The following is a 25123-nucleotide window of genomic DNA, read 5'->3' on the forward strand; positions in this document are numbered from 1 at the left end:
TAAAATGTCCCTCTTAAGTATCAGCAAATTGATCATTGTGCTTTTTAAATACTGTTCAGTGATACAGCTGCTGTTGGTTACCAGCGTGGTGACAATCGTCAAATCTCAACACTCTGGAGAAATGAAACGCAAAAACCTAATGTACTGTTGAAATATCACAATTTGCCTGTATAAGTGTTCTCTTGAGGACACTAAGCTAAAGCACCTGAATAACTCAACAATATTATCTAGTCATTTAAACGCACTGCATCTTAAGATAAGCAGCAGTAGTAGTAGTATTTTTTATTTAGAGGTTTCTATCCATCAGGAACACACATGGTAAATACAATTATGTTCTTTGGTTCATAAAACCCTTAAAAATCGAAACGTCATCACTATACTGCTATTTAATACACTGTGCATTGTACCGTGCAGTCAAACTTGTTTTACTGGTAAACAGGGCGTCAACGTTGGATTGAAGTTATAATAAGTTAACAAGTAAGTGTGTGTGTGTGTGTGTGAGAGCGAGAGAGAGACAGACACGCAGACAGACTGAGACCGAGACGTCAAGACTACGCGGCTCCTTTAAAAGTGAAACTTCCTTTTTTTCCCCATCAGGAAGTTACTTTTCCGGCAAAGCTACATTCACTGAATCAGCAAACGCTCACAATAAAATCGTTAAAACGCTTAATTGTCACTTTCTTAGATTATGACACGAGGCTTTTCCTTTTCCAAGACCTGACGAGGTAAGTAATTAACCTGGAATTAAAATGTAACTTGTGACGTTTGTGTACGACATTGAATGAGCTCGCTAACTAGACAAACGGTCATATTGGTGAATTTGGAGCTTTTTGTTTGTCTTTAATGTTGTGTTTCCGTGTGTAAGGACGTTGGTGAAAGCTCAACACCGTCGTTATTTGTCTGCAGGGTGTTTGTCTGTCCTCCAACTGGTCCCAGCAAGTGTCCAGCATGTCAGGTGGTAAGTCAGAAAAGACAAATATTCGCTTAAACTGTGTAAAATGTCACGAAATTTAGTCACTTATTTTGAGGGCAAAGTTGACTGCTTATGTCCTTACAACGGTATGTTTGTGTGTTTGGTACAGTGTGTTCGTACGATAATTGGTAATTTGAGCCTGTCAAACTCAAGCGTGGTAATAGTTTTGTTGTTGTTGTTGTTTATGGCCGCTACCTTTCTTTACGTCATCGTATGCTATACATTATACTTTTCTCGGCTGTTAAAAATGTTTGTAAATAAGTAAAAGTGGCATGGGGGGGACATGTGAGGGCTGTTATAATTAATCAATTATACTCGACTACTCAAATTTCCATTGAACTTGCGCGTAATCGATTATTCGGCAAAGTGGCACCTGACCCAGCACTAAGCTAGGCTAACGTCTGCGGTTTCCCCTCTGTAACACAACCTGCATAAACACTAAAGTTGTAATGCACATGTAAAGTTAGTTAACTTTTCTTTCGTTTGGCAACTTTATTATCGGTGCGTTAGTTTAAAAAAATGTGTTTGGTGACTGAATAACTGCATATTCGCTTTCTTTTTGTGGACTTCTAGAAAGCATCCAATAGAAATGTGATACGTCATCATAGGTCACAACACGTCATTGTGTCTTAAAGTGACAGTGCACCATTGACTAGTAGTCTATTAAATGGCAATATCATGTATCAAATTGTTATATAATCAAATTGGCTTAAGCCTGACGATTTTATTATTATTTATAATTTATTTTAAGGTTAAATGTCTCTCTCATGGACATGTGTAAAAGTATATAAACATAAATATTGACTTCTCCATTAATAATTCTAAAAACTAAATCCATTTCCAAGCAATAGTAAGCCCAAGGGTAGATTAGATGAGTAAGGGTGATGCTGAACAACATCACTCAAAATAATCACTCTTTATTTGCCGAGGTCAAAGTGCAAGGAATGAAAGGATCAAAGGCCGTACTGAGATATAAAGAAAGAGACGTTTCCATTGTGTGTAAATTTCATCAAACCAAAGCAAGATAAGTTAGTCCAAGCAAGAATGAATGTTGATGTGACTGGAATAGCCATCAGATGACATTATGGATGAATAAATAACAAAAATATGTGCAAACAACTTCAAATAGAACAGAACATGTGATGGTTCTATTGAGATAAAATCCAAAAAAAGGCTTATTTAATGAATAGATTTATCAATATTTAATGCTAGGTGTATTTGATATGATCTCATTATACATTTAAAAATCAGTTTTGTTCAGGACAAAGGACCTAAGAGCTTAGTATGAAGCCTTCAGCTGGCTTTAAGTTGCTTCTCCGGAACATTGCTTTTGGTGTGTGGACTCTGCAAACAAAAATGCTGAACCTCATGAGCTTTGCACTGAGGAAGTGGAGAAAAAAAATCAGCAAACAGTCAGTCAGTGAGTGCACCGTGATCTCACAGTGAGAAGGGAAGCTTGAGAAGGCAGCAGAAGCAAAGAGGAAAGCTCGGAGTAAAGAGGACAACAGGGTGCTAAGACTCCCTTCTGCTTCCAGGTAAAGACTCTGTGAATGTGAGTAATTCTCTCCTGGCATAGCCATGGATCATATTCGTGGTGGTTGTAGGATTTTTTTTCTTTCAGACAAAAAGTAGGCCTGGGTGTTTTAGTCCTTGCTGCTGCTGCTAACACCAGATGGTTAGTGTCAGCTCTCTCCAAAATGGGTCAGATTTCAGAAAAGGCTAGAGACTCATTGAAACAAGCTTTTGTCTTTGGCACAGATAAACCCTCTCTTCGTGCTTTTCTGTCTGTCACCCATTAGAATCTGTCTTGTAAGAGCTCAATTGACTGTCTGTCTATGAATGCACAATACAATCTAATATGTATAGCAACAATACACATTATATAAATATATAAATACTGCATAACACTGTATGTAAAAAAATATATACACTTGGTCCACTTGATGTCAAGGGAGGATTAAGTGAGTGAACTACATGCACATAGAAGCATAGCTCAGGTCGGATGAACACGTATTTGCTCCATATATTTCATTGTGCGTTTGCCATGGATTACCTTTCCTTTCTTTGTATAGATTAGTTTTGGACATTGCCATTTGACCTTTGTTCACCTGAGCCCTCGCCTCTTACAAGTATCAGGTTTCACTAAAGGTTTTGTTCCCACTTCAAAGTCAAATTGTGTTTCAGTCCAGGTCTTGACCGGAGTCCACCTACTGGGTATGTGGGCTGGAGACTGTGGAGCCATTTCATAGACGGCTGTGATGCGTTTAAGTGTTTGCAAAAGAGAATACACAGCGTCACACACCTCCAGGGTGATACCACTTTCATACCACTAGATGGGTGTCTCCTCTTTTAAGGTCTTAAGTTGCATTACATAACGGTATCATATTATTATAACTATTACAGCATCAACAATGGTGCCTTGTTATTATTGTTACTTTTTTTTGATTTTTGATTTTCCTTCTTTCTTTCTTTTTGTCTTTCTTTCACAGTATTTGCCTGAAAGTTCATTATTGGTTGAACCATCCTGTCCTCCGTTCTCAGTTTTGTGAGTCCTATAGTTTGAAATGATGAAGATGAAATGTTGATTATTAATATTGGTGTTGTGGTGATGTCGTTGTAACATTGGGTGTCTCATGTCACAGTACATGAGTGAAAGTTCTGCCTGGAGTTGTCATGGGTTGCGTTTGGCTTTGCTGGGCATTAGCTGTCACTATTAATAATACTTCACGTCAGGTGGCACTGTGCTGGGTGTGTTTAGTGTCTGTTGCCCCTCAGAGAATTTTCCAGGAAAGGACACTGGGACTTCATTTGTCATCTCAGACACTAAGCTGGGTCCTGTGCTCCTTCTCATTTTTGTTTTCTTTGGATTGTTCTGTCACTAGCTGCTCATCTGGTTAACTTGTGGGTTTTGAGGGTGTCTAATATCTATTTTTAAATTGTTGAAAGAACTTTGTGTCCTCCACTCACCTTGGTCCTCTGCTGGTGTTGGGTAGCATGTTTCTGGGCTCGGTGTCGGTCATGTTAGCTGGAGGCATTGATGTGCCTCCTCCTTGGCTGTATTCCCCCATCTGTGCCACAGGAAGCTCTTTCACTGGTTGCTAGGGAAACCAAGGAGGATGGCCCCCAGCTGGAGATGGGTGAGCCTTGGGCTGCCGTTTAGGCGGCTGATGTGTAGCATGCCTGCTAACCTGCTGCTGGCTGGGAGGAGCCAGCTCTGCAGAGGAGTCTCTACAGACGCAGCATGGTTCCTGCCTCCCTGTCACCCCAATGTGAGACGGAGCTCCGGCGTAAGAGCTACTGCTCCTCTCTCCCTCTGCTGGCCACCTCACTACTCTAATTCGCTTTGCTCCAGTTGTAACAGGAGCACAGGCAGCAAGATGTCCTTTTCTTCCTCCTCCTCCGTCACCAGCGATGGACAAGGGAAGCCTAAAACTAAATCACCGTTACGCAAGAGGGGGAGCCTGCAGAGCACCACTAGCCCTGGTGAGTAGATAGGGGGGGTGTTTGGCTCTCCCATAGAAAAATGGAGGAAAGTTGGAGACATTACAGAAATCTGGAGTCAAACATATGCTCACAAGCCTGAGCAGTGGGAGTGAAAGAACAGAAACAGTGTTGTGAACGCTACAATGTGGTTACCTACAATGAGTTAGCTGGTTGTACTTCAGAATGTGATGTTTTGACTGATTCAGGAAGAAGGCGGTGCTCTGTATGGGACAGTGATGCACAGCTAAAGGATATTTTAAAGAAACCTTAGTGAATGTAGAATTGCTAAATTAAAAGCAAAGTGAACACACAGTGGATGCACTGGATGTGTTTAACAGGCTGAGTTTGGTGCACCGGCCGGGGATATTGGATTATCATCAGACTGTAAAGTGGCGCCCGGCCCTTTGCGGGGCCCCTCTGTCCTCCCCTCCGAGCAAGGACAGTTAATCACGGGGCTGCTGGCCAGAGCATCACGTCTCCAGCCCTCTTATCTCATCAGCTGGGGTTGGACGGAGCAGTGGGATGGTTTTATCTCCCAACTCCACATCCCTCACTGCGACAGCCTCACCAGCCGTTTGGCCGAGCCGTCTCACCTTATCTCTGTCCGCTCAGGAGAATATGCAACCGCTATGTGGAGGAAAGCAAATGAGGCAGATGGAGAAATGATTTTTTTTTGGTGCATTTCCCAGAGATCTGTTACTATGAATATAGATTGTTTCATTTAAATCTGTTTTGTTACTATCAGGGTCTCTAATAATCAGTGTGAACTCTGTCCAAACTCAGTCCGCTTCTATGACGGTGACTTCTAGACTCCTGAATTTTAAGTGCCAGCTACAACCACCTTTATCACAGCGTTTAGCTACTGCAAATAGCTTTTTGAAAGAAACACACACAATAATTGTTTGCGCGTGTGTGTGAGAGAGAGAGAGAGAGAGAGAGAGAGAGAGAGAGAGAGAGAGAGAGAGAGAGAGAGAGAGAGAGAGAGAGAGAGAGATTTGGGTATCCAGTGTCAGCATGTAAAATGATCAAACTACTTAACAGACAATGATACTCCCCCTGACAATAGCAGGAGCTGCTCCACACACACCCACACATCCACACACACCAGTAATCATCCACTCACTGTTAGTAGTAGTGCACTTTCAGCTCACTTAATACGAACAAACAAATTCATTGTCATACACTCATAAATCTGGGACCTGTGAAGAGTAAAAGGTTTGTACCGTATTAAATCTATACATTCATCTGTCACTTTAGTCTTTAGGGTTGTGTTCGGCTGTATTAGTGTGACGTCTACAGGCTTGATGATTTATTATTGTTGCTGCTAACTGGTCTCATTGGGCGGGGGGAAGCAGCCAGTAAGCACAGCAGTTGATCCATAATGAAATAAATGGTAGCAGTGTGTTTGCGTGTGTGAAGCTGTTTACCCTCGGTACGCCGTCGCACCGCTCCGACGCAGAACCTTTGGACGGGTGCGGCGGCGGCGGATCACGCAGTAACTCACATCGACACACACTATGCTGTGTGTGCTGTGGGATCCTGTCTTTGGCGCAGTAATAAATAACTTAGAGGTCTCTCCATCCATGCAGCCATTTAAGTCCTCTCAATTAGCCGCTTGGTTGAATCCTCTGCACTCACCGGCCCTTCGTCAGAGCCACACAGGCTACACACACACACACACACGCTCAAGTCTTTCTCCCTGACCACACCACATTATTGCTGGATGTAGTTGTCGGCGGAGCAGTTGGAATTTCAATCTAGGTCACGCTTCTGTACGTTCCTGCTGGCGGCGACACCGGAGAGGCTTCTGATCCACAGCACGCTCTTCTTGTAGGGACGCAGGAAGTAGTTAGCAGGCCTGCAGCGCCTCCAGTCCAGTCTGAGTTCGCTCTGTCAGCAGTCTGCTCTTCTCCGCTGGACCCTCGATGCATCACACCAAGCAGAACGCTGTGTGTGTGTGACGGCCCAGTGTGGCAGCCGGAGACGGACGGCGTTGATATGTAGCGGAGTGTTGCATGAACCTGCAGGATGTTTGGAGGGAGCAGGAAGCACTGCTGCGCTCTGATGTCATCTGGTGCACCGGTTATGATCTACAGTGTGTTGATCCCCACTAACTCAACAACTAACCCGTCAGCTACCTCTGCATTACATCCATAATACACTCACAGTTAAATATAGCTTAATCTTCAGCTGAACCAAGCATTCACGCGTCACCTTTGCCGTTCCAGCAATGTGGCTGCTTCCCACCATTTTCACAACTGCGCTTCCTATATGTTCTGCATATTCATCATTATGCTATATCCGTCCTGTCTCTGTAATCTTGTGTCTCCTGTAATTAGTCTCTGTCTCGTAATTTTTAATCTATCGTTATTCAGTGGCTCCTGTAACCCCCTGTAACTACGGTTACAGAGTCTATTAACTATCAACAGAGAACATAGTGTGCAGCTGCACTCTCACCCTATGGACTTTCACCTACACATCCTGCATGTTCTTCCCCTGTGCGTCCTCGCCTGCATGCAGACGACACAAACATGTGACAAAGACACACTAACTGTCATTCACTGGGGCCGCACAACCTTGCGTGTGTGAGTGCCTGCAGTTTGAGGCTGTCATCCACACCCACTGGAAAACTGTGTGTGTGTGTGTGTGTGTGTGTGTGTGTGTGTGTGTGTGTGTGTGTGTGTGTGTGTGTGTGTGTGTGTGTGTGTGTGTGTGTGTGTGTGTGTGTGTGTGTGTGTGTGTGTGTGTGTGTGTGTGTGTGTGTGTGTGTGTGTGTGTGTGTGTGTGTGTGTGTGTGTTCACCGAAAGAGACACTGCGGCACAGCTGTGTCTTGCATTGTTTATTAAACAATAGAGTAGGAAAGTGGAGAGATGATAAAGCACTTTTATTTACCTGCAGCTGTGAAGTTCTGACAATCAGGACTTTGTATTCCTGCACTTAACCAGCAAGGCCTGAGTATTTTGAAGTGTTTATTCTGCCCAAATAATAGTTTAGACGGTTTGAATTTTTACTTTTTATGTCCACTGTTTACATGACGCCTCTCTGAATCTGCACTTCCTCTTGTCGCCACTAGAGGGAGTCTAAGCCATGACAGCTTTTTCTTTTTAAAGTCCCATCATCAGTTTTAGCCAAGTGGCAGTTTGTGAGTCTCTCAGGTTTTCAGCTGATCTGCATTTAGGCCTGACTGGGGGCCAGTGCGGTTGTGTTTTGGTGGAACATTCCAGCGTTTCTATTGCTATGAATCGCTGGGCTCCTTCCTGTGCTCCCACGGAGAACCACAAACCAAAGTCTCAGCAGCTATCGCACTAACGGGCCAATCTGTTGTTGCTGCTGGAGCCCAATTATCTCTGCTTTCAGTCGTCACCAAGCCACAGACACAGTCACGTTCACAGAGCATAGAGCAGCTGAACTCACTCACACACACACACAAGTGCAAACAGTTCATGTGTGCAATTCCCAAGCTGACAGACTTAGATAAACATTTATGATGGGTTGAACTTCATCATTGAGGTACAGTTAAGCGCGCCGCTTTCCCGGATGAGGATCCATTCTGATTTAATCCCTCGCTTTGGTGACTGGAAAATCCATTTCAGCTGCCGTTTGGTGCCTGATTGCCTTATTTCTGTCCTGTGATCTCATCCAGGCACTGAGTTCACCGTCCAAAGTTTAAAGCCTGCTTTATACAACAAACCTTTTATGTTAACTTAATGCATGGCTTGTGTGAGTAAAGAATGGTGACATGTAGACTCAGACACAGATGCACACACATGTATACACTCACATATGTCACACCAGGGTACGCAACATGACATATGACGTCCAGTGTGAAGGTCTCTGTGTAGGCCTTTGTCCATTTGGCTTGGAGGATTTAATTGTCACAGTTTAGCGCTTGTTGTCAAGTCTGTGAATTACGTCCTGTTCATTTGCATCTATTTGTGTATTTCCTAGACTTTTCTTTCCATGCAGTCATCACAAAGAAGGGAGGAGTTAACCTTCTTAAGAATAAGTCACACTCTTTATTTGAAGTACAGCAGTTAGACACACTGAATGAAAGCGAAAAGCACGTCACAAAATGAAGCCTGCAGTCGTGTGTCTTGTGTGTCAGTGTTGGATGGGAGTGTCAGAGTCCTCCTCTCCAAAAACACCACTTTGTTCTCACTGCCCTCTCTTTAATCCCAGACACACCCTCACTCTCTGAGATGAGTTATTAACCTTCGGGTGGCCATCTACACCGCGTTGTGTGTTGACAGTGTCGAGTGACACGCTGCTCCGCTTTGCTATATTCAGATACGGTGAGAGCCACATTGACCGAAGTGGCAAGACGTGTGGCCGCCACAGAGCGCCCTGGATTATCACAAACAAATCTGGCTCTGTTTCTGTGCAGTGTGTGTGTGTGTGTGTGTGTGTGTGTGTGTGTGTGTGTGTGTGTGTGTGTGTGTGTGTGTGTGTGTGTGTGTGTGTGTGTGTGTGTGTGTGTGTGTGTGTGTGTGTGTGTGTGTGTGTGTGTGTGTGTGTGTGTGTGTGTGTGTGTGTGTGTGTGTGTGTGAACGTACTGCGTGTGTGTGAGACGGGCAATCTGCATTTCTACTGGATTGTTTGGCTGTTTCACCCATTTCATTCACGTGGGAATTTTGGTGCATGATTAGAGATTGTCTGGTTATTTTGCTTGACGACGACCTAAACAATAAGCCTGTCTGTTGGTCCGGGTCTGAGAAGTGGAGTGAAAATGGCTCACACAGCTTCTTCCCCCTTGTGCCGTTTATTTGTCCCCTGGGAAAAGAGCGGGTGAAAACAACAGAGGTCACAGTGGAGCGGCTCAGAATGTGTTTTTAAAAACAACCCAAACCTCAAACTGAACTGAAGGAAACACAGCCTGTAGCCTGCGTGTGTGTGTGTGTGGCGCTGAAAGGCCCCGGCTCCATGTTTATGTTTATGGAATGCACCTAACCGTCAAGTAAGATGTATGTGTTTTGCCCAATGTCCCCTACAATGTCAAGGTCTTAGAGGGCTTACAGGCCCGCACAGAGGAGAGGTCCCCTGTCCTCCAAGGTCCAGGTGGACAAAGGTGGAGAAGCTGGCAGTTTAGAGACAAAAACAAAGCCCAATTTACAAGCCTATGTTTTCTTGTATCGTTAAAGGGCTTTTTTAAGGTTTTATAGATATTGTTGACCTTATTTGGAGGCTAAAAGCTCCCAGACGTTCAGCGGAGGTGTATGTAGGCCCACGAATATGCTGCACATCTTGTCTGGCAACTTTTTCTGTGTTCTGTGGCCTTGTGTTAATTGTGCTTTGTACCATTTGCAGAGCGATGAAGCCGCTCCCGCCCTGTTAAAGGAACAATACGAGTCTATCTTTACTATATTGTTATTACTGACACTGCAGCAGGGTTTGCGTGAGTTCTCGCCTCGCGCTTTGAGCAAATACACACAATTTAGACATGTCTAAATGTCTTCTTTGTTGTTATTGGGTGTCTGACTGAGGTGTCAGACTTGTGTAATTGTGGTTGGTCTACTGTTGCAACTTTGTCGACGTTGTGGCTGCTGATGTGGCACAAAAATGTTGGCTATTGTCCAGAATGTGGTTTGTGTTATGCTTCTTGTTTGACGCCTCGTCCGTGGAGAAATGGAGCCTTGCTTAGTGTGTGTGTGTGTGTGTGTGTGTGTGTGTGTGTGTGTGTGTGTGTGTGTGTGTGTGTGTGTGTGTGTGTGTGTGTGTGTGTGTGTGTGTGTGTGTGTGTGTGTGTGTCCTCTCCTGTATCCACCTTTTCCCTCCGGACGCTTCCCAGATGCTCTGCAAATTCCCTCCAAAGCAAATTGTTAGCAGAGCTGTGAGAAAGTGTGTGTGTGTGTGTGTGGTGAATGCGAGCACTGTGAAGCCGCTGCACAGGCCTCCCCTGTGTCATGCAGCAATCATGTGAGCGAGGGAAGACGCCGCTTCATCTGCCACGTGACTCACGGGGGGGGAGGAAGCAATTTAAACACGCATGTACACGAGCACACATGCATCCACTGGCGATCCTACATCCATTCATACATCTGCATCTATCTGCATTGCCTCACTGCAGCCGCTGAGTCTAAACGTGTAACACGTCTGCAAGAAACAACCATCATCAATATTCACAGCCTAATTTAAACATTTATACCTATGAGATCATCCCAGCTGCGCATTAATGCCATCATAAATGAGGAGGGAGAGAAGAAGGAGGAGTGGCCAGAGGGATGAGAGCCCCCTCCGTTCTACAGCACAATGGAGCAGACTGAAGTGGTACAGCCCAGGCCCACACCCACCCAGGCGACCATGTGGTACGATCCAACCCAGTAGTTAAATACGGGGAGCTTGCGGGCTGTGTTGTTCATACACTGGAAACCGGCGTATTCCAGGAAGCAGCAGAGGCACAAGAGGCAGCGAGGGGGGAAAGAGGAGAGAGAGAGAGAGGCAGAGACAGAGAGAGAGAGAAAAAAAGAGCCAACCCAGCCACACAACACACAGGAGGTGGAGACAGTTACAGCAGGAGAAGCGAGGAGCAGAGAGGGAAAACCGGACCGTGCTGCTGTTTAAAAGGCAGCGTGTGTGTGTCTGTGTGTTTAGCAGAGAGTGTATCCTGCTGTCTCTCTCTCGCTCTCTGTCGCTCTTATCTGTCATTCTCTCTCTGGTCTTCCACTGTGCCGGTGGGGGAGGGTGCACCGGCCGTCCCAGGCCTAGTTACATGTCCCAGCATCCCGCACGGCGCTCAGACAAGGCTACTGTGACCGTAGAGGAGACTGTGAGAGCGGGACAAGACAGGGACGTAGAGGTACTGTACACGCTGGGGGAGGGAACCGCTGTTTTGCTTGCCAATGTCATGTTAGTAGAAGTTCATAAGTGATGTTTCAGGGCAGAGGGAGGGAGAGAGGGAGGGAGGGAGGGAGGGAGGGAGGGTGCTCATCATTCTGAACATGTTACGCAAAACAAGCTGGAAGTGACACATGAGTGTGCCGGGCAGATGTTGCTGTTGTTCTGTAACATGATGACAGCATTCTTAAGGCTGTGAGGAGAAAAGCAGGAGTGAGGGAGGAAGCTTTTTTTTTTTTAAAGGGGGGGCGCAGGCAGCAGAGAAGACTACGTCATCATCATCTGTTTGGTCAGAGCAAAGCTTTCTCCCACACTTTCAGCGCTGTGTGTGTGTGTGTGTGTGTGTGTGTGTGTGTGTGTGTGTGTGTGTGTGTGTGTGTGTGTGTGTGTGTGTGTGTGTGTGTGTGTGTGTGTGTGTGTGTGTGTGTGTGTGTGTGTGTGTGTGTGTGTGTGTGTGTGTGTGTGTGTGTGTGTGTGTGTGTGTGAGAGACTGTTGCAGCGAGCGGATGGGGATTCGGTGGCAACAGTTCAGTGTGATGCAGCTCTGATGTCCGCCGGGCTGATCGATGAGAATTGACTGAGTTTGCTGACTGCTACAAAGCAGATACAGCTGCTGAGCGCTGCTGCTGCGTGTTGGAGAGGGTCGAAAGTTTGATTCCGGAGCGCAGCGCGGTGACATCATCAGTAGAACTGTATTCTACAGGTCAGGAGCCATACGTCCCCCCCCCCCTCTCTCGTTAGTGTCAATGATCCACCTCCGCTCGGCGTCAGACTCACTGTTTGCCGTGTGTGTGACACTTCATGCATCTGCTGCATTTTGTTCCCGTTAAGAAAACTGCAGGGTAGCACCTCGGGTAAGTGAGTCTTTTACCTCAGTTTGCTGTAGATATACTCTGTGTATATTGATATGTTGTCTATGTGAAGACCTAATGTAAAGGGGTTATTTTCATTTGTGGTTGCTAAGGAACGTTTGCAGCTTGTGTCACCGCTCTGAGACTCCAGTGAAAGCTGTGGAGAAAAAAAACATGTTGAGATCACAACAGATGTAAGGATATGGAACGTATGATTGTGCTACTCCATACTATTGATAACTAAATTGACACACACACACACACACACACACACACACACACACACACACACACACACACACACACACACACACACACACACACACACACACACAGGAGCATATTCTCTCTCTCTGCCACTACGGTTTCCATCATTTGTTACAGCCGCACATCACTTTCACCTCTGTAAGATCCGGTGAGAGAATCCCTCCTGATGCCACAGACTCAGATCTGAGCTCTAATGTGGCCTGACAGCGTTCGTCTCCTTAATATGGCTTCACGTCATCACTCATTCACCGGATCTTCCACATCAGACCACCCTGTGCACCAGTTTCACAAGAATCTAGGAGAAACATTATAGCCCGTTTGCTAATTTTAGACTGTGTTCGACACAATCCAGCATCTCTGTGGTGTTATACTGTAACGATGTCAGGGTGTGGCTGGGTTAACACAAAAAAAAGCAGGTTACAGCAAAACAGAAGGAGGTCATTTTTCACTTCATCAATAATCAGGGAGAATGTGCTGACATCACCCAGGGGTGACAGGAAAAGCAGGGAACGCAACACAAACAGGGAGCCAACAGAGACTCCACCCTCTCACAGCGCTCCACAAGCTCCTGGGGTAAAAGAAGACACATTTAGGGTTTTTTTATGTCTTTTTCTTGATTTCTCTTCGGAATCCATTTGTTTGTGTGAAAGGTGAAGTCATTCTGCCGTTTTGCCCCCGGAGACTCGTTTCAAACTCAAGCAGAGACACGTCTTTGAGATGAAGGAGAAACCAGAAAATCTAATTGTTTTAATAATTTATGTTCCTGAGAGGTCGTCCGGCAGTCGTACGGATGTTCTGATGAATGACGGCACACACACACAGGGAGAATCAGGAGAAGCTCTGCAGGAGTCTGTTAATCACACTTTAATGGGCTGGGGCCATTATTCCTGCCAGTGGTTAACTTTAAACCTTATTGGGTAGCTTTAGTGATAATGTGGTGTTTGTGGGAGCGCAATAGAGTAAAAGTATTCAGTCGTTTACCAGACAATCACCAGCAGATAACGTTTAAACATCACTCACAAGCTTCAGATCGATACACCTTCACTTTCATTCTGCTCAAATAGATAAGACATCAGGGATATAAATGGTCTTTGTAATACATTATGATATCATTAAAGTAGTAAAAACATGGATTCATTCATTATTTATTTAGAAATCCTCAACTTGCTACTTTGATCTGTGTTTACTTGGTTTCATTTGTAACAAAATGCAGCTTTCTGTTCTCCAGGACTCGTAGACTTATTAATCATTGACGTTACAAATCCTGGGGCATTCCAGGCTCGTTCACTCCCAAGTTTTCCCTCATAAACCCGATTGTTCCTGTCGCCATAAGGAGGGGATGAAATCATTAACCCTGCGTTATCAGTTTGACATGTAATTCATTAAGAATCTAAATTGTTCCTGTGTTTTATGCCATTAGATCCTGTGCCGAGCTGGGATGGGCCGATCCACTGGTTCACTGGTTCACTGGTGTCGCCGTGTGTGTAGCCACTCAGATAAACAGAGTTGGGGGTGCTGGATTAAGAGGCACCTGTGGAGGCCCCGGGGGATTACATGGATACTATCCTGGGAGAAGCTCTGCGTGCATGCATGTACTTGAGCTCAACTACTTGGTTATGCACACATGTTTCCAATGCAGGCATGTGTGTTCTGTACAGTGAGGGAGTGTGTGTATGTGTGCAACACCACCTGTGTGTCCTTGAGGATAGGATTGCTGTCGGTGTACTTCACACCCTTTAGAGGGAAAATTACATTTTTTTACAACCTGGGTGTTTCAGCTCTATCAGCTCTGATAACATTGGACTCATGGTAACAACCCTAAACCTCAGCCCCAGACTGGTAGGCAACACACACACACATGCCGGAAACCAAACCACTGCTGTCATTTAAACCACTTATATGGAAATCAAACCAAATTCAGTTCAAACTCAAGCAGGAAGTCTCTCTGTAAGAAGGTAATGAGTGTTTACAACGGGCAGGTTGGTCAAATACATGTGACTTTGTTATGTCTGACATATATACGGTCAAAGGGGGGTTTGGTCACAGTCCATGTGATTGTCTGACTGACTGTGTGTCTTCCTGTTGTGTAGCATCTTGCCAGTCAGTATTGTTGCGACTGTAGAGAGCGACTGTGTCTTTCTGCCTCCTCAGCTTTGGAGGGAGACGGCTCATGAAACAGAGCCAATAATGCCACCGATTACAGAGGGAAATGAAGGCACCACTCCCAACGCCATAGACGCGTTCGCTCTGAGCCACGAGTGAATTACGACGTCTACATCACTTCTCTTTAGATTTCTGTCAGCACACAGAAAGCAGTGGAGGAAATGTGTTGTCCTTCAGTCGACCCAGACGCTCGGGTTTAAGGAGTTGGATGTATTTTGATCTTTTAGTTGCTCCGCTGCTCTTGTGGTTGTTTTCGTCTGGAGTGGAACGGTTGCCATCTGTTTCCAGCAGGTCTGGAGTGGGGAAACACTCCCTGTGTCACTGTCAGGTGTGTGTGTGTGTGTGTGTGTGTGTGTGTGTGTGTGTGTGTGTGTGTGTGTGTGTGTGTGTGTGTGTGTGTGTGTGTGTGTGTGTGTGTGTGTGTGTGTGTGTGTGTGTGTGTGTGTGTGTGTGTGTGTGTGTGTGTGTGTGTGTGTATCTATTTGTTAGTGAAGGTAATCATTTGGTAAGTGTGTGCATGTGATCTGATTTGTCTTTTTGTAGGTTAATAGGATTTATTTCATTTAGATTTACGTTTTACTGTTTGACTTTCTTTATTACATATGAGGCTGTAATCATTTTGCTTTTTGTGTCGACACTGGGAATAATGTTTGTGTAGCTGAATGACAGAAAACAGGTCTAGACTGAATATAAAGGGTCGGTGCTGTAATGTTGTTGTGGTTAAAGTAAGAGTTAAGAGTAAAGATTGTAAGTTTTAACAATACAAAAAAAGGTGTGTTTGCTTTTGAATGGTAGTTGGTGTTTTGTTATGTGATATCAGAGTGACAGGCTTAAACAAAGTGCTCATGTGATCGTACATCAAAAAGAAATCACAACACTAGAAGAAGAATACAAACTGTAAATCCTCACTTTCTGACATTCAGTGTGAACGACTGAACTGAGGCTACGGCAGCATACAGTGTGTTAGGCAAAGGGTGGGTGTGTGTGTGCACGCTCTGTTTTTAGATGTGATTAACTCAATGGTTCTCAACGTAGAGTCAAATGAAGTCCTGCTCAATTACACTAAGAATAGCTACCAGAACCTGAAATGAAAGTCTGTATAATCAAATGATTTCTCCGCGTCTGTTTGTCTCCAGATCTGTGTGGTGCAGCCGGGCCAAAGCCCCTCAAGCCTCAGCGATCTCTCCCGGGGACGTCTGTCTCTCTCACGCAGTTCCCAATCGAACTGCGGACATCCATGGAGGAGAAGTACAAAGAGATAGCTGAGGTGAGACTGTGAAGAAGCCACAGACGAATGCGTTTGAGGTTGAGTTGGAATCTGCCCTGAGGTTCTGTGGCATGAGACACCGGTGTCTACTTTACCAGGCGTAACTTTGTGTTTCCCCCCCAGGAGCTGTTCACACGCAGCATGGCCGAAAGCGAGATGCGCAGCGCTCCGTACGAGTTCCCGGAGGACAGCCCCATCGAGCAACTGGAGGAGCGACGGCACCGCCTGGAGAGACAAATCAGCCAGGACATCAAGTGAGATAATCCAAACACGCCTCGGCACAGACGGCTTACAGGGGGCTGAGGTTCCTGCTGTGTCCCTGTTTCCCTTAGACTCACTCACACACGCTCAACAGCTTCCAACATATCGGTTTGTGGGCTAACTAACACCAGTTAACTGGGCCATTGGGCTGTTCTAGTGGGTTCTGTCCTGGGTGCTGGGGTGACACACTTTACCTCCCCAAGCCTCTGGGTGGTTATCTGACCTGGCTTCCTATCTAGTTGTACTACTGCTGATGTTGTGGTTTGTTTATTATTCACCTGGATCACCTAATATCTAACATGCTTTTCGTGTGTGTGTATGAGACAGAGAGAGAGAGAGAGAGCTCGTTTATGAGAGCATGTACCGATGTGTCGCTGCTTATCCGTGTGCTTGTGCGTATATTTGGTTTCTCTCGACTTGTTTGCTTAAATTCTTTCTCACTGCCTCTGGTGCTCATCTTCTCCCTCCTGCCTTGCCCACGCTACCCTGCGCCGCTGCACCTCACCCCAAGGCTTGAGCCAGAGATCTTACTCCGCGCCAAACAGGACTTCATGAAAATCGACAGTGCTGCAGACCTAGAGTGAGTGAGCACTGCGTCTATGTCTCTCTGTTATCCTTTCATCTGTGTTCAGCTCGCTCTCTCACAACACGAGCCTCGCAGCCACTCACCTGACTTCTCAATATGTAGAGGACACTATTTATGGCAGAATAAGTACTTTCAACCAGAACCACCGACAGAGACCATCTGCGAAGAGACGGGCCACATCTCCCACCTGCTGGTGACATGATTAATGCAGTAATGTCAAAGTGTTAACCCCTTGCTCTGCTTGCTAGAAGCCTCTATGCCAAATTCAGTCAAGGAAACACACACACACACACACACACACACCTATGATCTTTTTGTTGTTGTCATGTTTGTGTCTGGACTAAATAATCACTCACTTATCCACTCAGACTGAGGTTAGTTGGGTTTAGGTTTAGGTTTGGAGGATTCATGAATAGAGGAAACAAACCAGCTTCACACTTTCTGGTGGGCCGCAGCCGATACACACCTAGAGGCACAAAGCCGACGCAGAGCTGGAATGTCTCGAGGACACGCAGCTTTGTCTTGAAAAGCTGTGGAGAGACATGAAAATCAGAGTTGAGTGAGAATCGGCAGGATGGAATTGGAGAAACGGCACAGATGGAGCTTTTCCTCGGCACATCAAAGGAGGCACAAAGCGGTTTTTCCAAGCTAATGAGCCTTTGCAAAGAACCAAAGAAAAGGTCTGAATGTGTATGCTAATTAGTTACAAAAAAATCAGGTTATTTTAGTAAAAAGCATCGATTGATTGATGGCACACAAATATCCACATAGCAATTAGATATGAATGATGCAACACAACAGGATGTGCCTTCAGTAAAAGTTGGAGATGTTTTAATGTCTCGGCACAGAAGCTTCAGGGCTTCCTTCAGAGAAGCCACGGGACCGGAGACGTTTGAAGCACTTTGCTGCTCCGTCTGGGATGAATGAATCTCAGGCCGGCTTTGGTTTTGGCATTTAAAGAGGTTCAAAGCATTAAAGATCATCCCGTGATTGATGATGAAGCTATCACCAAGTGTAGGAATATTTGAACTGAAGTCCTAAACGTAAGACCAATCTCAGAGAGCTGTAACTAATCTGTAGATAGATCATACTAAACAATCTGCCCTAATTTGTCAAGGCAGCCTCGTTTGTCAGTTTGTCTGTTTTAATCCCGATGGTCTCATGCTCTCTGTCCTCCTTTATCTTCATTTACACTCTCCTTTTCTCCGTCCACGTCCTGTTCAGATTACTGAAAGAGAAGAGCGTGGACACCGTGGGCTATGGCTTTACGGCGAGGGTGTTGCCCATTGAGAGGGAGTACCAGCGCGTGTCCATATCCGGAGAAGAAAAGTGTGGGGTGAGGAAACAAACGTCTGCTCAGCTGTGCTCCTTCCACCCGCAGCAATGGAAACTAATTTCTCTGCTACACTCCAAACCCTTTTCTTTGTGTTTGGATCTTCCCAGGTGCCCTTCACTGACCTGGTAGATGCTGCCAAGTGTGTGGTGAAGGCTCTGTTCATCCGGGAGAAGTACGTGGCTCGATCCATGCAGAGCTTTTGCAAGATGACGGCTCACTCCCTGCAGGATCTGGGGATAAAGGACCTGGATCTGAGAGTCTACGATGATGTTGCAGAGACCCCTGTGGACGCCGGTATAACACACACACACAACAAACACACAAACACACACAACAAACGCAGAAATATCAATTACTAAGTGTGTTATCAGGAAAGAAGTACAACAAAACCATAGGTCGTATTCAAGAGACAACAGCTGCTACAGTACAATGACAGATTTCAAACAAGCTTGATGTCGTCTTATCATACTGTCTCGACATCAAAGGGGGGCTGGATTCTGTCTTGTCGTGTGCCCTTGGCAGAAGAGGCCAACAGTGTGACGTCCTCTTCTCCTTTCCTGCTTTTATAATAACAATTTCATTCATGGTCCTTGGCCTAAGTGCTCAAAGTGCAGCTGGAGTGTTTGGACAGACCAGCAGCGGTCGTAGTCGTAGCAGCAGGACACTCATTTTTAGGCGTAATGGTCGTCACCGACACTTCAAGGGTTATTAGTTTTGATGTCACTATGGCAACCGGGGTTATCTGAAGGACGGTGTGTTATCACAGAGATCACTTGAACTTATCTGACGTAATGGTTTCAAGATAACGACCTTGTTTGACCTCCGTCCTCTGCGCTCCCAGACGCCCCCGTCCACCCGCCCGTCTCAGAGACGCATCCCTACGAGAACATGGATCCCAGCAGCATGCCGGCCGACACGGGTTATAGCTGCAAGATGGTGGATGGAGTGATGCACGTCTACACCAAGAAGGAGCAGATGGACAAGTAAGAGAAGCGCCTCTTTAGCTAGAACATGTAACATACATGTTGTATGCTGTGTTTGATTTGAGCCTTGTGGTTTTAACCGTGTCTCCCTCTGCACAGGAGCACAGAGCTGGATCTGCCCTACCCTGACCTGAAGGAGTATATTGCAGACATGAACGTCATGATGGCTCTCATCATCAACGGGCCAGTGTGAGCATCCGTCTCTTTGAAGTCATCGCCGTAGAAATGTCACTTTTGATGCAGGGAATTAAACGCGTCCCTGCTTCTTGTTTTTGTTTTGTTTTTCCCCAGGAAATCCTTCTGCTACCGCCGCCTGCAGTACCTCAGCTCTAAGTTCCAGATGCACATCCTTCTGAACGAGATGAAGGAGCTGGCTTCTCAGAAGAAGGTTCCCCACAGAGACTTTTACAACATACGCAAGGTAAGAGCCAACACAAGGCGGCGGCTGGTGGCTTAACTGTCATTTGCAGAGGAATTGCAATGGCAGCCCCCGGTAGTTCTGATTCTACACTCAACCTGCTTCTCCATTCATTGAACTAAGGGATCTCGTCCTTATTTTTCATGTTGGGCTCTGTCCGCGTCTGCAGGTAGACACGCACATACACGCGTCTTCCTGCATGAATCAGAAGCACCTGCTCAGATTCATCAAGAGAGCCATGAAGAAGTACCCAGCGGAGATAGTTCACATGGAGCAAGGGCACGGGCAAACCCTGAAGGACGTGTTTGAGACCATGAACCTGACAGCCTTCGACCTGAGCGTAGATACCCTGGACATGCACGCGGTGAGACACTGACACAGCAGTACATATGTCTGTACACTGTTCAAGAATCTATACAGACATGTGACCTGGAAGTGTTTTCATTCCTCCGCAGGATCGCAACACATTCCACCGGTTTGACAAATTCAATTCCAAGTACAATCCCATCGGAGAATCCATCCTCAGAGAGATTTTTATCAAGACTGACAACCATGTGGAAGGAAAATACTTTGCACACATAATCAAGGTGCGTAAAAGAAAAGTGTTTAATAACTTCACCTGACCCTCCTATGGATAATGTAGCAGCACACACACACACACACACACACTGATTCACCATTGTCGCCTGTCCCTGCTTGTCCAGGAGGTCATGTACGATTTGGAGGAGAGCAAGTACCAGAACAGCGAGCTCCGCCTCTCCATCTACGGACGCTGCAGAGACGAGTGGGACAAGCTGGCCCAGTGGGCCGTCAAGCACAGCGTCTACTCCGATAACGTGCGCTGGCTCATCCAGGTGCCTCGGCTTTTGTGAGTACACACACACCGGCTGATTCTACGCCTGGATTAGGTTTCCAGTGATTAGGTTTTCTGTATCTCGGTCATTTGCCAGTGTTTTCACATATTTATAATGCTCGTCCCTGTCGCAGTGATGTGTACCGCACAAAGAAGCAGCTGGCCAATTTCCAGGAGATGCTGGAGAACATCTTCATGCCTCTGTTTGAGGTCAGCATCGACCCCAGCAGCCACCCGGAGCTTCACCTCTTCCTCGAGCACGTGAGTCATCAACACGCAGGAGTCAAAGCTGGATTCATCATTCACACTTACACTAAGTACTTACACTTGTTGTTTGTGTGTGTGTGTGTGTGTGTGTGTGGTAATAGGTTGTGGGCTTCGATAGCGTGGACGACGAGTCCAAACCTGAGCACCACATCTTCAATCTTGACAGTCCACTGCCAGCCAATTGGACAGAAGAGGACAACCCGCCCTACTCCTACTACCTCTACTACACCTACGCCAACATGACTGTGCTCAACCACCTGCGCAGGTCCGACGCAGACTGGCTCCTCTCTGACTGTCATCCATCAAAAGACTCATCCACAACAAACCCCAAATGAATGAATAACATTCCCTTTCTAATTTGTTGACTGTAGGAAGCGAGGCTTACACACGTTTGTGCTGCGCCCTCACTGTGGGGAGGCGGGGCCTATCCACCACCTGGTGTCAGGATTCATGCTGTCAGAGAACATCTCCCATGGGCTGATGCTCAGAAAGGTCAGGAGAGCACAAAGACCGGGGGGGGAAACAACAACAACAACATTATTATTCTATCCTGCTAACATTCCTGATGCCAGCTGAGACAAATCCAGATGACTTGCCACAAAGTTATGTCTTATATTTCTCCAATTTTGAGGCTCTTGTACTTTGGAGCTTTGCCCTTAATGCAGCAGGCTTGTAGAACATAATCCTGCCAGCTGCTGCCGTCATGAGGCCTGAGGCACGGCAGCATCAGCCTGTAGCTCATGTGGATCCACAGCAGCTCACAGCTTTGTTTAGTCATTCCCTTCTTCTGTGTCCCTCAGGCTCCTGTCCTCCAGTATCTTTACTACTTGGCTCAGGTTGGCATTGCCATGTCCCCGCTGAGTAACAACAGCCTGTTCCTCAGTTATCACCGCAACCCCCTGCCTGAGTATCTGTCCAGAGGCCTCATCGTCTCTCTGTCCACCGACGACCCCCTTCAGTTCCACTTCACCAAGGTCAGCGTGAAATCATCTGTTCACCTGCGACATTCAGCCGAGTTCTCCCCGCTTAGGACGCTTGAATAACTTATTTTCTGTGTGTGTGTGTGTGTGTGTGTGTGTGCTTGACCCCAGGAGCCTCTGATGGAGGAGTACAGCATTGCAGCTCAGGTGTGGAAGCTGAGCTCGTGTGACATGTGTGAGCTGGCCAGGAACAGCGTCCTCATGAGCGGCTTCTCACACAAGGTAACCCTTTCACTGCTGCTCTCATTCTTCAGGCTTCTGCTCTCACAAAGTATTCAATTCAAATCAATCCCTTTATAGTGGTGGCTTGTGGGTAATTGTAGCTCAGGTTTTCACTCATGTACCCTCTCCTGAATTCAGGTAAAGAGTTACTGGCTGGGCCCGAGCTACGCCAAGGTGGGACCGGAGAGCAACGACATCCGCCGCACCAACGTCCCCGATATCCGCGTGGCTTATCGGAGCGAGACGCTGTCTGAGGAGCTCCACCTCATTACTCACGCCGTGCGCACAGACGAGCTGGAGGCCATCGAAGAGGAGGAGTCCATCTGCATGGGCCCCCTGCCGGGACCTCGCTGAGAGCACTGTTCAATCGCCTCGTCCTGCAAATCCTCAGTCCTTTTGTTTGCATGACGCCGTAAGGGGGCGGCGGTGTGAACCTCTGACCACCACTATAGATTTATACTGCACACTGATAGATACACGGCTAACGAATCAACTAAACCACACGCCGCGGACGCAGTGCTCCCAGAACGCTCCAGATTCAACCGTCTTGTGTTTTAGTATGCGGACTAGGGCTCGTCTTTAAATTCCAAAATGTTATTCCATAGGCCCTCCGCCCCTCTAACTTCTCTTTCTAGCGTTCACTGTGATGTTTTCAGTGTCTGAGCCGGCATCATTGCTCACCAGGTTGATGCTAAAATGCTCGCCCGGCCTTTGTTATGTAGCCTGAGATTCCCCACTTCCTTCCCCCGTCCTGCCAAAAGCCATCGGATCTCAGTGTATGTAACAGCACAGATTGTCCAGGACGTGGGCGCCGTTACCTCACTGTGGTCACTGACGATCTGTAGCTCCTCCCTCTCTCTCTCTCTGTAAATGGGCCTCCATCACACTCACTCCCGCCCCTGTGGACAAAGTAGCTGGTAGCTGGTTTGTGGAGCTTCCCCCCCCCCTTTTGCATGCAGTGCACTGTATGCACCCAGCCAAGACTTTACTGTGCCTTTTCATGTCCAGCTTTCGGCGCTGCATGCTCCACCCCCCCTCAGCCCATCCCCACCCTCACCCACCCAACCGTTCCCTCTCCCCCGTGTGATGTTGTCGTCTTTCCCAATATAGCATCAATTTGCCTCCGTCACACTGTAGGCGCTGCTGCTGTTGCAATAAGAATCCCACCTAGCTGCATGCTCGGTGTAAAGTAGTATTTACTTTGGTCTTCCTTTTCGAAGAGGAAACTCTCTCTCTCTCTCTCTCTCTCTCTCTCTCTCTCTTCCTCTCTCTCTCTCTCTCTCTCTCTCACAGTTAGCTGCGCGTAGTCGCTTCTTCTGCATGCCTGCGAGGGGACGGAGGAGGCAGGAGTGAATGAGAAGTTTGTTTACAGTAAGCTGTAACGTGAACCATCTGAATGCATTCAGGGCCGCCGACCAGCCGCCGACGTCACAACGTCCGTTTGTCGTGATTGTTTTCGTCCATCACACACTTTTATCTTTATACTGGAAAGTACATGTAGACCAACCATGCTGGGACATGGTTAACAGACGGATCACACCTTTACTATACTTTCATTATGATTACTCTTATTATTATTATAATTCTTATTCCACACTCGTCCATGTTCTCACATCATTCTGCCTGCCAGTGGACTCGTTTCCGACAGAGTGTTCTAAACGGTGAAGGCGAGGGAATGTGAGCCTTTATATGAAGATCAGTCACAGTAATGTATTAGCACATGTTTACGTTAAACGACGGATCATTGGGACGATGGCGCCCGACGCGGTGCCGTTGGTATGATTGTTGGATTTAATGTATAAAGTGTATTTTTTTAAAGGCTATAATATAGAGATAACAAATTTTATACACAGAATATATTGATGTCATGCTTAGTTTTGTTGTTGTCAATCAACATAAATCGCCCATAACAAAAAAAAGAAGAAGTAGAGAATACGATCATAGATTTGTTTTATTGATGCGAGCCTTTTTGATTTCTGATGATAATTGGACGGCTTTCTGTGTTTGTTTTACATAAGTTAGCGTCGGCCTTCTTTCCTGTTGACGCCTGTGTTATCCATGAAGGACTGTAGGATCGTGGTCAATACCTCTTTAAAAGACGAAAGGCTTCTCTGTAGTAGCATGCCCCCCACACACACACACACACACACACACACACACACACACACACACACACACACACACACAGTGGAAGTAGCGTCGTAGAAACGGACCTTTTTTCTTTCTTTTGTACATGATCTGAATCCGTCGGCCTTTGCTGGGTTTTTATTCAAAGGATGCAAAGGCCGACATCACGTAATCGCCCCGTATATGTAACAAACATTTAACTCCTGCGTGCTTCAGTGTCACTCTGGACTCGGCAGGATTGTAATCTAAGCATGGACGCTCCATCTGAAGCACAATCACACAGCTTGTTATTGTTCCTGGTGTTAGTGTGTAGAGACCGGCTCATGTATGATTCATTACATTTTGTGCTGTAACCAGACAAACTGTTTACATCTTGAAGCTGCTTCCACCTCTCGTTCTGATTAGTTCCTTCAGTTCCGAGTCGTCAGAGACCGAACAGAACCTCTGCGTTTATCCTGACTGGTTTGCATCTCGGGGGCCCCACGACCTACGACCTCTGCTCAAGGATGCTTTTCCCCCCCAGATTTGTGGCATCCCTGAACAGAGCACGAAGCCCTCCGAGGTTTGGGAACCTTCTGTCCAGTTCAGTCAGCTTAATAATGTTCTGGGTTCACTTCACTTCAGCTGGTGCGTCCCTGTGAACCAGACGAGAAAAAGAAACAACACAAGCTGTTTGGAACCCAACACGCTGCTCGCTCGGTGACTCTTGTGATTATTTGGTAGGAGGCTGCTGACTCAAACTTCACTAAATAATGAATCAGTTCTCACTACACTCTCAACACATCGGTTTGAATATAATTCCACTTCCATGATGTTTATTCCAAGTGTTCCGATCCTCTTCTTGACACTTTTTCGTTTGACATTGGACATTATTGTTTTCTTTTTGTGTCTGTTATACCGATTTAGTTTTTGTAGCCATTATCATTGCCTGAATTGGGATTGCCAGTGTTTTACAGATTGGGATACTTCGAAATAAAGTCCATGTGTAATGTCTGAACAATAAAATAAAGCATGTTTACTCAACAAGTGTCCATATGTTCTTATTTACAGGGGAAGCTTAGATGCCACCAGCTGAATCCTCACTTTAATACTTAATCATATAAAGTGGACCAAAACATCTACTGCCATGACGGCCATCTAGAGGACAAAGTGGACAACCTGGACTATTTAAAAAGGATAAGCATGGAAAGAAACAATGTTTTTATTTATTTATTATTTAAATAGAAGAATTTCCATATATTTAAATTGTTTTGA

General features: G+C 46.2%; 1 protein-coding gene across 7 annotated transcripts; it reads left to right on the plus strand.

Moving 5' to 3' along the window:
• Nucleotides 1-615: 615 nt before the first annotated feature.
• On the plus strand, nucleotides 616-24887 carry ampd2a (adenosine monophosphate deaminase 2a). 7 transcript variants are annotated; one of them, XM_076147168.1, is made up of 22 exons: nucleotides 616-725; nucleotides 866-958; nucleotides 3158-3327; nucleotides 3463-3518; nucleotides 4053-4456; nucleotides 15706-15836; nucleotides 15960-16090; nucleotides 16609-16677; nucleotides 17908-18019; nucleotides 18127-18313; nucleotides 18861-19002; nucleotides 19102-19191; nucleotides 19294-19423; nucleotides 19590-19784; nucleotides 19876-20007; nucleotides 20125-20288; nucleotides 20408-20534; nucleotides 20642-20805; nucleotides 20912-21032; nucleotides 21341-21514; nucleotides 21632-21742; nucleotides 21881-24887. In XM_076147168.1, the coding sequence occupies exons 3-22, from the start codon at nucleotides 3307-3309 to the stop codon at nucleotides 22094-22096; spliced, it is 2877 nt and encodes a 958-aa protein (XP_076003283.1). In that variant the 5' UTR covers nucleotides 616-725; nucleotides 866-958; nucleotides 3158-3306; the 3' UTR covers nucleotides 22097-24887. The 7 variants fall into 7 exon arrangements, with proteins under 7 accessions (XP_076003283.1, XP_076003286.1, XP_076003285.1 ...); XM_076147171.1 differs by lacking the exons at nucleotides 3158-3327; nucleotides 3463-3518; nucleotides 4053-4456; XM_076147170.1 differs by lacking the exons at nucleotides 3158-3327; nucleotides 3463-3518; nucleotides 4053-4456 and having other exon boundaries at nucleotides 679-725; nucleotides 907-958.
• The last annotated feature ends 236 nt before the right edge of the window (nucleotides 24888-25123 follow it).

This window comes from Genypterus blacodes, unplaced genomic scaffold, assembly GCF_046128005.1.
Source record: "Genypterus blacodes isolate CSIRO-AG114 ecotype Tasmania unplaced genomic scaffold, CSIRO-AGI_Gbla_v1 ptg000037l_1, whole genome shotgun sequence".
Classification (NCBI taxonomy): Eukaryota; Metazoa; Chordata; class Actinopteri; order Ophidiiformes; family Ophidiidae; genus Genypterus; species Genypterus blacodes.

Coding starts and splice junctions, on each gene's coding strand:
- ampd2a (XM_076147168.1), top strand. CDS start 3,307: ATGGGTGTCTCCTCTTTTAAG. Junction 19,003..19,101: donor AAGAAGGAGCAGATGGACAA/GTAAGAGAAGCG, acceptor CCCTCTGCACAG/GAGCACAGAGCTGGATCTGC. Junction 20,008..20,124: donor ACTTTGCACACATAATCAAG/GTGCGTAAAAGA, acceptor CTGCTTGTCCAG/GAGGTCATGTACGATTTGGA.